General features: G+C 37.7%; 1 protein-coding gene across 1 annotated transcript in view; it reads left to right on the top strand.

Moving 5' to 3' along the window:
• LOC128550815 (rab3 GTPase-activating protein catalytic subunit-like) overlaps window positions 1-14,212 on the top strand; it is a 30,305-nt gene that overhangs the window by 11,495 nt on the left and 4,598 nt on the right. The window contains exons 6-12 of the mRNA XM_053530640.1: window positions 2,095-2,214; window positions 3,379-3,544; window positions 4,273-4,372; window positions 6,381-6,410; window positions 10,871-10,940; window positions 12,950-13,018; window positions 13,396-13,469. Coding sequence (XP_053386615.1) covers window positions 2,095-2,214; window positions 3,379-3,544; window positions 4,273-4,372; window positions 6,381-6,410; window positions 10,871-10,940; window positions 12,950-13,018; window positions 13,396-13,469 — 629 coding nt within the window. The remainder of the gene's footprint in view (window positions 1-2,094; window positions 2,215-3,378; window positions 3,545-4,272; window positions 4,373-6,380; window positions 6,411-10,870; window positions 10,941-12,949; window positions 13,019-13,395; window positions 13,470-14,212) is intronic.

The following is a 14,212-nucleotide window of genomic DNA, read 5'->3' on the forward strand; positions in this document are numbered from 1 at the left end:
TTCACAGTGTGGTGGGGTTAGGCTTCTAGATATCACATGTTCACAGTCTAGTTAAGTTATGCTTTCAGATAGTCTAGGTTTCCAGACAAGACTTTGTGACACTGAGTCCTGCCAACAACACTGAAACAGTTCCTTGTTTTTATGCCCCCGAAGGGAGGCATATAGTTTTTGAATCGTCTGTCTGTCGGTCTGTTGGTCTGTCCGCAATTTTCGTGTCCGGTCCATATCTTTGTCATCGATGGATGGATTTTCAAATAACTTGGCATGAATGTGTACCACAGTAAGACGAAGTGTCGCGCGCAAGACCCAGGTCCGTAGCTCAAAGGTCAAGGTCACACTTAGACATTAAAGGATAGTGCATTGATGGGCGTGTCCGGTCCATATCTTTGTCATCGATGGATAGATTTTCAAATAACTTGGCATGAATGTGTACCACAGTAAGACAACATGTCATGCGCAAGACCCAGGTCCGTAGCTCAAAGGTCAAGGTCACACTTAGACGTTAAAGGATAGTGCATTGATTGGCGTGTCCGGCCCATATCTTTGTCATCGATGGATGGATTTTCAAATAACTATGCATGAATGTGTACCACAGTAAGACGACGTGTCGCGCGCAAGACCCAGGTTCCTAGCTCAAAGGTCAAGGTCACACTTAGACGTTATAGGATAGTGCATTGATGGGCGTGTCCGGTCCATATCTTTGTCAACGATGGATGGATTTTCAAATAACTTGGCATGAATGTGTACCACAGTAAGACGACGTGTCGCACGCAAGACCCAGGTCCGTAGCTCAAAGGTCAAGGTCACACTTAGACGTTAAAGGTCATTTTTCATGATAGTGCATTAATGGGCATGTCCAGTCCATATCTTTGTCATTCATGCATGGATTTTAAAATAACTATGCATGAATGTGTGACACAGTAAGATGACGTGTCGCGCGCAAGACCCAGCTCCGTAGGTCAAAGGTCCTAAACTCTAACATTGGCCATAACTATTCATTCAAAGTGCCATCGGGGGCATGTGTCATCCTATGGAGACAGCTCTTGTTCTATTGCAGGTATGGACTACAAGACTTTGTGACATTGAGTCCTGCCAACAACACTGAAACAGTTCCTTGTTTTTCTGTTGCTGGTATGGACTACAAGACTTTGTGACACTGAATCCTGCCAACAACACTGAAACAGTTCCTTGTTTTTCTGTTGCAGGTATGGACTACAAGACTTTGTGACACTGAGTCCTGCCAACAATACTGAAACAATTCTAAGTTTTTCTGTTGCAGGTATGGACTACAAGACTTTGTGACACTGAGTCCTGCCAACTACACTGAAACAGTTCCTTGTTTTTCTGTTGCAGGTATGGACTACAAGACTTTGTGACACTGAATCCTGCCAACAACACTGAAACAGTTCCTTGTTTTTCTGTTGCAGGTATGGACAACAAGACTTTGTGACACTGAGTCCTGCCAACAATACTGAAACAATTCTAAGTTTTTCTGTTACAGGTATGGACTACAAGACTTTGTGACACGGAGTCCTGCCAACTACACTGAAACAGTTCCTTGTTTTTCTGTTGCAGGTATGGACTACAAGACTTTGTGACACTGAGTCCTGCCAACAATACTGAAGCAATTCTATGTTTTTTCTCTTGCAGGTATGGACTACAAGACTTTGTGACACCGAGTCCTGCCAACAACACTGAAACAGTTCCTTGTTTTTCTGTTGCAGGTATGGACTACAAGACTTTGTGACACTGAGTCCTGCCAATAATACTGAAACAATTCTATGTTTTTTTCTTGCAGGTATGAACTACAAGACTTTGTGCCACTGAGTCCTGCCAACAATACTGAAGCAATTCTATGTTTTTCTCTTGCAGGTATGGACTACAAGACTTTGTGACACTGAGTCCTGCCAACAATGCTGAAGCAATTCTATGTTTTTCTGTTGCAGGTATGGACTACAAGACTTTGTGACACTGAGTCCTGCCAACAATACTGAAACAGTTCTATGTTTTTCTGTTGCAGGTATGGACTACAAGACTTTGTGACACTGAGTCCTGCCAACAATGCTGAAGCAATTCTATGTTTTTCTCTTGCAGGTATGGACTACAAGACTTTGTGACACTGAGTCCTGCCAACAATACTGAAGCAGTTCTAGGAGAAAGTAAAGCCAAACTGTTACTCTCTTCTGTAAACATTGCATTAACAGATGCAGGATGGTAAGATATGGCTCATGTCATTAAATAAATCATTACTGTAAACAATTACAGTAAACTATGGATACAGTCTATTGAGCTACAGTGGAACACCACTCCCTTGAGCATGGATTGCTTGAGTACCAGTCCTGATTAAAGCATTTCATGTTATTTGTAACCGCCCCGGTAGCCTAGTGGTAGAGCGTCCGCTTCGAGTGCGGGATGTTGTGGGTTCAATCCCCGGCCAAGTCATACCAAAGACGAAAGAAATGGTACTAGTAGCTTCCTCTTTTGGCGCTCAGCATTAACAGGATAGTGCTAGGACTGGTCAGCCTGGTGTCAGTATAATGTGATTGGGTGGGGTATCATGCCACGTGTCTACGGCGCGGTATTCCAGTGAGGCAGCACTATAAAGTTGGGCATTGTGCCCACTGCTACAAGTAGATACCGTCGTTTATATGACTGAAAAATTGTTGAAAAAGACGTTGAACCGAACACTCATGCTATTTGTGGCCATTGACCTTGTATTTGCTCTGTAAGATTTGTTTGAAAACTCAGATAACTTGAATATTTTGCTAATCCTCATAACTTAAAGGGTCAGTATTGTACTGTAGTCATAACTGAAAGGAAGAGAATTTTTCTTTATTATAAAATGGTGTCATTTATTTGGATTGTCAAATACATATAAGATAGAATAAGATAAGATAAGATTTTATTATTCTATTACATGTTTTCATATTGAAGTCTGATTTTTTACATAAACCTCTGTGTCATGGCCTTTCCTGCTAGTTGCATTTATAATAATTTTATAGTAAATTGATATTAAACTTGCCAACTTAGCTCAATAGGGAGAGCGCAGTTCTACAGATCACTGAAATCATTCATCCTCTAACTCTGATTCATTTAGGCAAGTTTGCATTAACTTGCGGCGGACAGGTTTGAACTGGTACAGAATCTAGGAACACTGGTTAGGTCAGCTTCCTGCCGTTACATAAATAAAATACTGTTGAAAAGCGGCATTTAACCCGAAACAAACAAAAAGATTAATATTAATAGCCTAGATTGGCCAGGAGAAAAGTTAAGGCTCCCAGATTGGAGGTGAGAATGATGTTATTGTGTTTTATAGTTAAGCTCTAGACAAACATGCCACTTCTCAAAGTATTCTAAATTTAAAGTGTTTTTTTATAGCTGTGTACCAATTTTTGTACAAATACACCAGAAGTGGAGACGATTATACCAAGGAACCTGTGTGTTGCCAGGCTCTAATATAGAATTTGGTATGGTACATTTAAAGAGGATTCCAGCCCAGTATAATCATCTAGCTGGACTACTGGATGTCTTTAAGTCTAAACTGGTAAGTGTATTAAATTTAATAATAATTTTGGTATATAGAATCATTACAATTATGTAGTTTGTATGTTTCAATACATTTAGTGCCAGTAGACCTACAGTGCTCTTGTGTTTAATTTGTTATTGTAAGGACACATTTTAAGTCATATTGTGACTTTCCAGATTTTAATTGGGAAGGCAGACCCTCCGGGCTTTTTTTCAGCCATGGTTGGTTACCTGGAAATAACCACCAACCTTCAATAAAACAGCTGGATGGCTTTCTTACATGAGACAATTCTACTTCACTTGCAGTTTCAGACTGACAATGGTTATAAACAAGTGACTCGAGTCACTGACCATAACTAGTCTGCTTTGGGCACCTTTGCCCTTGTGTTTTAGTCAGTTGTATATCGTACAATAGTGAAGTAAATATGGAATCATGTGGTGTAGAATGTGTTGATTTAATTGAAGACATCACATTTGACTTACGAGTTTGGAAACCAGTCTCAGTATACAACCTTGCCATTGGTCAATTTCAAGACTGAACTGATAATCAACCAATCAAATGCAGGAGTTTGTAGACTGGTCACCAACTTCAGATTTATAATTGAAGTACCAATTCTGCTTTATATTGAGAAATACTTAATTACTGTATCATATCATCATGTTATAAAATCAAGGCAGTAGGGATAAGATTTTCATTTTAAGTAACAGAATGTTTTTAGTATAACATTTTTCTATCATTATTACCAGGGTTCTGTTGCTGATCCACGGCCACCAGTGTCTGTTGCTGTCAGGTTCCTTTATGGACTGTATGACTGGGTTAACTCCCCTTGGACACAAGCACTTCCAGGTATATATTAATTGCCTGTACTTTTTGTTCAGGGATTACTTTTATTACTGTTTATCTTGTTGTTGTTTATTTTACATTCTCCCGTTCTCATCTTGCACATTATACTTCACCTGCTAAACATTGTGCTGGCTTCCTTAAGTGTTGACAGAAAAATTGGAGAAAATAACAGATACATTTTAGACCTAATTTTTAACCGGTATGGTGGATCCAGGACTAGTTGGTCATCTTGGTAAACACTTCTATATGTATAGTCATTTCTTACTCTACTTTTGAATAGTTTAAATTAAAAGGATTTTAACAAATTAAAAGTCTTGGAACCTTTAAGTCTTAGAACTGTTTTAGAATTTAAAGGCTTGGAACCAGTTAGAAATGGATGTCATTGAACCATGCTTGGAACCAATTTAGAATTGAAAATTTTAGAACCAATTTAGAGTGTACAGTCTTAGAACTACTTTAGAATATAAAGTCTTAGAACCACTTTAGAATTTAAAATCTTAAAACGGCTTTAGAATTTAGTCTTGAAAAAGATACTAGTAATAGGTAAGAGTAGATTTCTCGGAAGAACAGAACACCACAAACACAGCCTCAGAACCACACATTTGCAAAGTAGGCCCACAGCAAAAAGAAGCTGTAAAGGAAAAATATTACAGACAGGTTGCTTCAAAAATGCAACAAGTGCATTTTACTTTTATGCAAAATATAGAAAAAGTGTGTGTTTGGGGGGGGGGGGGGGGGGGGGGGAGGGGGGGGATATATAATATAAAATATTTGAAACCAATTTAGATCAATCTGACTTAAGTTCTCGATCTTCCTAGAAGTTAGATCTGATGACAGCCCATTCAAATTCATCTTTCTGTATAACATGTATAATCGGATTTCCAATAATGCTATTTTTATTTTCATCAGTCTATTTTTATTTGAACCAATCAGACAAAGCATTTGGCTAAAAGGGACTGAAATCAGCTTCTGGTTAAAATAGTTTTTCTTGAGAATAAAAGTTTTGTCATGTAATGAACATAAGAACAAGAGATTTTGTTTCTAAACTATCTTTAAGAAATGTGAAAAAAAAGAAAAAAATAACGCCAGAGTCAGGAATTGAATATATATATCTATCAAAAACTGGACTCCCAGGTTAAAATATAGATTTTTTTAAACTTCTGCTTTCACTTCCAAAATGTTGAAAGCGAGACTCTGATTTGTGAATTTGAGTCTCAATAGTCTGTCCAAAGATCCAGTGCAAAGCAGATGATTTTAATCAGATTGAATTTAGGTTTAAAGTCTTTGAACAGATTTTGAATTTTTGAAGTATAAGAACAGCTTTTAAATTTAAAGTACTGATGCCAGTTTAGATTTTAAAGTCTTAGAACCAGTTTAATGTCTTGAAATGCGCCATGCCATGAGAAAAGCAACATAGTGGCTTTGCGACCAGCATGGATCCAGACCAGCCTGTGCATCTGTGCCATCTGGTCAGAATCCATGCTATTCGCTTTCAAAGACTATTGCAATTAGAGAAACTGTTAGTGAACAGCATGGATCCTGACCAGATCTGCGCAGATGTGCAGGCTGGTCTGTATCCATGCTGGCCGCAAAGCCACTATGTTGAGTTTCTCATGGCGCGGTTCAAATTAATTTCAAGTTGACTAATCTTCTTGAAGCACAGTTTAGTACTGTAGAATAAACATACATGTGACACACTTGTCTTAGTAATTTTGTTGTAACATCATAGTTTGCAAATATCACTGCCACTAACAGAAATTGAGAATTTTTAGTGGTGTAAAGTACAGTTAAACTCCGATGACATGAGCACACAAAAGCCTTTAGAATATATTCATTATGTTTATAGCCGGAAGAAAGGCTCTTATGAAAATTTTTGTAACATTGGTTTACTTTATTACATTACAGTTTGTTAACTTTGTTGTGTCAGAGTTTTACTGTAGTTTTCCTGTTGTACTACACCAGTTACCCCACTTAGCATGTGTGTCAATATCTATATACATATATATTGTAGTTCGTAGCAGTAAAGTCAGAAAACTAAATGGTAAGGGGTTACTTTATAGCTTGGGCATGAAAATATTACTTCTTTCAAAACAATAATTTTCAATGCTAAGTTGCCTGTTGTTTTGAACTTAAATGCTGTCATTTCTACCAATTTCTTTTGTTGAGCATGAATTGTTTATCAATACATTATTTCATGTGCATCTTCTTGATAAGTTTTTATTGACTTGAGTTTGTTGAGTTTGAAGTTGAAGATATAGACATAAACTCTTTCAAACAACAGATATTCCTTAAAGATATAGACATAAATCCTTTCAGACAGCAGCTATTCCTTTAAGATTTAGACATAAATCCTTGCAGACAGCAGCTATTCCTTGAAGATACAGACATAAATCCTTTCTGACAGCAGCTATTCCTTGAAGATATACTGTAAACCTAGAATTGTTTTCGCGCTTTTTAAATTAGCGCCTTTCACGGGTAGTATATTTCCGTGAAATTAAAAAGCCGCGAAAAACTGTGATCTAACAAAAACGCAAAAGATTCTTGCTTCAGCTTATATAGACCGCTATAAAATGGTTCTGTGCTTACACATACCTGGATATTATTAATTCATATTCTAGTACCGTAATTGTAAAACATGAGTGCACAAATCCACATTATTTCAATCTGTTTACAATTTACTTATTAATGAAGCAACAGCATTTTCAATATCGATCCGTAAGGCAAACAAACGGGATAAAACAAAAACAATATGCATCTATCGAACGACATATACATGCAATTTGCAGTCGGCTGCCAATACGATATATTATTTGTAAGTAAAATAGTGTGTCTATTTCTGCTAAGTGTGGATTAATAGCCTATTTAAATATCAAACAAATGACTGTGTAATAACTGCAATTTACTGACGTCAATAATTGGAGGTGTGAATAACCGTTGATATGGATGAAAAGGATTAGGGTGCATTTATAATTGAAGGGTACAATAAAACTGAATGTTTTCGAGAATACTATAAGTGCAACTATGCAGTGATACTTACCTTATTATACTAAATATGTTCACTTGCGACTTCATATTCGCGGGATTCACGATGGATATGATTCCGTGAAGATATGTATCCGCGAAAATGTTCATGTTTTGAAAAACGCGAAATGTAGTATCCGCGAACATTTCTAGGTTTACAGTAGACATGAAGCCTTTCAGACAACAGCTATTCCTTGAAGATATAGACATAAATCTTTTCTGACAGCAGCTATTCCTTGAAGATATAGACATAAATCCTTTCAGACAACAGCTATTCCTTGAAGATATAGACATAAATCCTTTCAAACAACAGCTATTCCTTGAAGATATAGACATAAATCCTTTCAGACAACAGCTATTCCTTGAATGGCAACTGGAACTCAGGTCTTTGCTTTGCTTTCTGAGATGTTTGTTTTATGTGTTGTTGCTGAGGCAAGCATTGATGAAGCTTTTTCTGAGACATGGAGCATAATTTTTATGCCCCCAGCACCAACTGATGCGGGAGGCATATAGTGATTGTCCTGTCCTGTCGGTTGGTCCGTTCGTTTGTTCATCCATCCGTACGAGGTTAACCAAATGGGACCGTTTTGTCTAGCATCAGTATCCCTTACAAGAATGAATTGATACTAATACAGATGTAAACTGTGACCATTCCTCATCTTCAAACATCACTTAACCTCAGTTTCACCTTGCCCTTGACCTCGCTTTGGCTTTAGGTGCAAAATCTATCGACAAGGATGCCACCGGGGCATCAAGCGTTTATTGAACGCAGCTCCTTGTTTATTACAAGATTTGCTGTGAATTGTTGAAATATTAGAGTGAATTAGTATCATAATTTCATTGTGAAAAATATCAAATATATTTTTCACTGGTACATAACTACGTAATAAATTATTGATAAGAATAGTTTAAACCATTGATTGAGAAAAGAATATTTTGTTTGTTTTAAACTTAAGATGAAATATCTTCCAGTCGAGGCCCTCCGTGGCCAAGTGGTTAAGGTCACTTGCCCCTCATCGATGTGGGTTCGAGCCTCTTTAGGGGCGTTGAATTCTTTGTGTGAGGAAGCCATCCAGCTGGCTTACAGAAGGTCAGTGGTTTTTCACAGGAGCCCACTCATGAAATACATGTAATGCACAGGGTCTTCCTCCACCATCAAAACTGGAAAGTCGCCATATGACCTATAATTGGGCCGGTGCGACGTTAAACCCAACAAAATAAAATAAATAAATATCTTCCAGTCACGAACACCAGATGTTACATTTCACTCATGAATTAATATTGCATCTTGTGTTCAGTTGGTGAAAGATACTTTACACTGAAACAAAATTATATCCTCTATAATGATTACTTTTCTGAAGATGTTTTTAAAAGTGAACAAACATAACGTGTGTATGAACACATGGATAATTTATGTTCATCAGCAGCATTTGTAGGATGGATGGGTAGATACCTTATATAGATAGCTTCCCTGTGTCAATCTGTATTCTTGCTTTGTTTGTTCTAGCTTATCTTCTATATTTGTGTTATGCAATGTAGAAAGAAATGCATTAGTTCATAGGCTTAACAACAGTTCTATATTCATCAATGTTTCATAGAGTTTTAATTATGTAGCATGCTGTTTACTAATTTCTAGTGTCAGTAATCAAACTGATCAAATGTTCACATATGTTTTTTTTACCTTTACCCAGCTAAATGTCTAAAAATGGACTGGTCTCTCATTCAATTTGGGCAGTGCCATTTATTATTCGTAAGGTGTCCACTGAAAATTTACTGACTGAATAGCAAACAGCCTGAAAAAATGTGCAGGCTAAAGATTAAAGACATCATGGAAATTAAGAAAAGTCTGTTGCACAGAAATGGATGATTAAAAACAATTTTTTGAATCATGTGCTGATAGTAATATTATTATACAGATCACCTTAAGTTCAGTCCAGTGCAGGTGAGAATGTCTTGATACACCTGTCTTGAGATAATAAATTAAGGCTCCTGGCATGAAAGATATTCTCAGATATGTCTCTGATGAAAGCTATATATCTCTCTCATTTTTCATCTTGTTAGTTGTGTACAAAATGTAATTTTACATACAATAGTTGGAGCAACCTTCTGCTGTCGAGAACTGCACATATAATACTGGTCTGAGCAGCCTACCATTTTCAAGAACTGTACATATAATACCGGTCTGAGCAGCCTACCGTTTTCAAGAACAGTACATATAATACCGGTCTGAGCAGCCTACCGTTTTCAAGAACAGTACATATAATACCGGTCTGAGCAGCCTACCGTTTTCAAGAACAGTACATATAATACCGGTCTGAGCAGCCTACCGTTTTCAAGAACAGTACATATAATACCGGTCTGAGCAGCCTACCATTTTCAAGAACAGTACATATATTACCGGTCTGAGCAGCCTACCATTTTCAAGAACAGTACATATAATACCGGTCTGAGCAGCCTACCATTTTCAAGAACAGTACATATAATACCGGTCTGAGCAGCCTACCATTTTCAAGAACAGTACATATAATACCGGTCTGAGCAGCCTACCATTTTCAAGAACTGTACATACAATACCGGTCTGAGCAGCCTACCACTTTCAAGAACAGTACATACAATACCGGTCTGAGCAGCCTACCACTTTCAAGAACAGTACATACAATACCAGTCTGAGCAGCCTACCAGTTTCAAGAACTGTACATACAATACCAGTCTGAGCAGCCTACAATTTTCAAGAACTGTACATACAGTACCAGTCTGAGCAGCCTACCACTTTCAAGAACTGTGCATGTGATACCAGTACTGGTATGAGCAGCCTACCACTTAAGAACTGTACATGTAGTACCGGTCTGAGCAGCCTACAACTTTCAAGAACTGTACATGTAATACCGGTCTGAGCAGCCTACCACTTTCAAGAACTTTACATGTAGTACTGGTCTGAGCAGCCTACCACTTTCAAGAACTGTACATGTAGTACCGGTCTGAGCAGCCTACCACTTTCAAGAACTGTACATGTAGTACCGGTCTGAGCAGCCTACCACTTTCAAGAACTGACATGTAATTCCGGTCTGAGCAGCTTATCACTTTCAAGAACTGTACATATAATGTATTATAGTGGTCTGAATATCCTACTACTGTCAAGAACTGCACATAATATATACACATACAGTTGAAGTTGGGTTTTTCACATTCCAAGTACTCTAAAATAACCAAAATAGGAATTTGACTGATGGTAGTTCAGATTGATTTTTGATACAGTCAGAGTTGCAGTATGTAAAATTTTACTTCATGAAGTGAAACCACATTAAGAAGGCATTTTGAAGGAACTTCAAAATTTCTTTGAGATAGCTGAAGGTTCAAGATGATAGAGATAAAGGTACAGAGTTCCAGTTGTGTTTCTTGTTTCATTTTCAAATACATCCTGTTTAAAAAGAGTTCATTTTAGAAGTTGTCACATGCTGTGTGTTATTTCTATATTGTTAGATTACGATGATGAGGTTGGATGTTCTGGGTTTGATCAGCTGCCATTTGGAGCTTGTGAAGATCCTGTCAGGTATATACATTTGTAATCATTTTTTTTTATAAGAGAATAATTATGGTGTTTAAGATATGTTTTCAGAAGCCCTGCCCAACTGGCTTAGTAGGCGGAGAGCACTACAATTAAGTGGTTGTACGTTAAATCCCTGGGTTACAAAATTTTCTCTATGTCGAACACTGTATGTTAAATCCGAGGATGTATAAAGTGTCTCTAAGTTGAACACTGTATGTTAGATCTGAGGGTGAATGAAGTGTCTCTAAACCTTGCCTCGCTCAGCAAAATGAAACTAACTCCTGATGATAAATCAGTCCCTACTATGCCAGATATTAGGATATGCACAAATGGTATTGAGAAACTTCTCAGCAACCTGAACCCCCATAAGGCTAGTGGTCCTTACAAAATCAAGCCCATAATACTTAAAACACTCTCTGTTGAACTATCCCCCATCCTTGAGGTCATATTCCAGAAATCCCTGGAGGAAGGATCACTTCCATCCCAGTGGAAATCCACATATGTTGCCCCCATTTTTAAAAAAGGTGATAGGTCAAATCCAGTAAATTATAGGCCAATTTCATTAACATGTGTCCTATGCAAAGTTCTTGAACACATTGTTTCCTCATCTATTGTTATACCTTCAGCATGGATTTAGGGAAAAAAGATCATGCGTTACTCAGTTAGTTATGTTAGTAAATGATCTAATCACTTCAGTCTACAATAAGAAACAAGTAGATCTTATAGATCTACTTCTAGATTTTTGTAAGGCTTTCGACAAGGTTAGCCATGAGAAAGTCCTACTAAAAATGCATGAATATGGAGTCAGAGGTAACACACTAAGATGGGTCAAAGGTTTCTTAGATGATAGGATCCAGTCAGTAGTCCTAAATGGATGAGGCAACAGTCTCCACGCCAGACACTGTACGTTAGATCCATTGATGAGGCAACTGTCTCCATGCCAGACACTGTATGGTAGACCCCTGGATGAGGCAACTGTCTCCATGCCAGACAATGTATGTTAGATCCCTGCATGAGGCAACTGTCTCCATGCCAGACACTGTATGTTAGATCCCTGCATGAGGCAACTGTCTCCATGCCAGACACTGTATGTTAGATCCCTGCATGAGGCAACTGTCTCCATGCCAGGCACTGTATGTTAGATCCCTGCATGAGGGAATCATCTCCATGTCAAACACTGTATGTTAGATCCCTGGATGAGGCAACTGTCTCCATGCCAGACACTGCATGTTAGATCCCTGGATGAGACAACTGACTCCATGCCAGACACTGTATGTTAGTTCCTGGATGAGGGAATCGTCTCCATGCCAGACACTGTATGTTAGATCCCTGGATGAGGGAATCGTCTCCATGTCAAACAATGTATGTTAGATCCCTGGATGAGGCAACTGTCTCCATGCCAGACACTTTATGTTAAATCCCTGGATGAGGCAACTGTCTCCATGCCAGACACTGTATGTTAGTTCCTGGATAAGGCAACTGTCTCCATGCCAGACACTGTATGTTAGATCCCTGGTCGAGGCAACTGTCTCCATGCCAGACAATGTATGTTAGATCCCTGGATGAGGGAATTGTCTCCATGTCAAACACTCACGTTAAAACCCTTGATATAGCAATTACTAATTTTCGGTTAGGTTTACTGCTGTTGCATTACTGAAATACTGTTGAAAATGGCATTAAAGACACATCAATTAAACATATACAAACAAGTTTCAGTTAAAATGATAACCAGCAAGACAGCCTTGACCGTCAGTTCAGAGGTCTGGGGTTTGAATAACGGTCTAAGCACTCGAAATTCAGAGTGTCTCCCACCTAACTGAAAGGCCAGTACAGTTTCTTTCCAGAAAATATGGCTTTATGTTTATCAATGTTTATCACTGCTACACACTAGGCTTGTGAAAAAACAGACTAGATATTCACAAAGGGCTAGACTAAGTTAGCTGGACACGCCCATACCAAAAAATCTGGTATAGTAATAAAAGTAATAATCGTAACATTATTACTGTTTTCAGTGCATTGAGTTTATACTGCACATGGCCAAGTCTGTCAGAGGATATGATTGTAGAAAATCAAGTTTATTCGTAAGTACTGTTAACTCACTTTTCCCTACAAAACAAACTACAGGTATCTGATGATGGCTTAACATGTTGTCTGACCCATTTGCTTTAAATATTAATTTGTGAAAATGCATGCATATATACGAGTATTATATATTTCATTTTAATTTCAAGAATAGAGAATAAGTGCAAACAGAACCTCTTAAAAGATTTTTAATTGCTCTTTTTAAGAAATTTGAATTTTGATTTCTACTAGGTTTTACAGGAAAACAGACATTCATTGAAAAAAAAATACATTGAGATGTTACTTTGATCCGCTTCCTAACAAAAGTGTGATTTTTTTTTCCCACAGTTTTTCATTAAAAACAATTTATTTGCCTTTCTTACTTCTGACTTTTCAGTGACCTTGACCCATTGCAAGCTCCACTTTGGTCAGTTAGAATACAGATGACAGAGGATCCACAATGTCTCCTAGGTAAATGTTACATTTTTCTTGTTTATACATAATCTAAATTCTCTGAGTTAACTTCACTTGTTTCCAATCCATTTTTGTTTTTTTTATCCTTTTCTTCTGAGATTTGCATCATATATTTACTGGTTGGGAACCAATTTCCGGACACATTTTCATATATTGGCTCCATTATTCCCAAAACAAAATATTTGACATTAATGAAGCCCACACTGCACAAACTTCAGCTCCTTCCGCATCAGATGTTGTAATCAGCATCGCGTTGTGACGTGAAACATGGGTTCTATGGGGCCTCAAATGGGGTCACTAAAAGAAGGTATTTTCCCCGTAAGGTAAACCAGTATCCGGACAAATATTTTGACGGTATTTTGCTGTTAATTTGATATCGAAATAAGTAATTAAACTATTTTTACACATTTCTTTATCATTCATCTCTTCAAAAATGCACATGAAACATAACCTGACGTTCAATAGCAGCTACGAAAGCAAACAGAAGTTGACAATAAAAATCTCGAATTTCGTCTAACGCGAATTCTAGATAATTCCAATATATATAAAATAAAATTAGTGCAAAAATCGACAGCCCTGCATTTTATGTAACTATTACCGTGAAATTATAAGTAGCACATGTTATCAGCAGACAATCAATATGAAGTTTAATTATTTCTTCCCCACTTGATACTTCGGCAAGTGTGAACTACTGCGCATGCGCAGTGCTATCTTCATGCCCTGTTATGACAGAAAGTTGT

This window comes from Mercenaria mercenaria, chromosome 18, assembly GCF_021730395.1.
Source record: "Mercenaria mercenaria strain notata chromosome 18, MADL_Memer_1, whole genome shotgun sequence".
Lineage (NCBI taxonomy): Eukaryota > Metazoa > Mollusca > Bivalvia > Venerida > Veneridae > Mercenaria > Mercenaria mercenaria.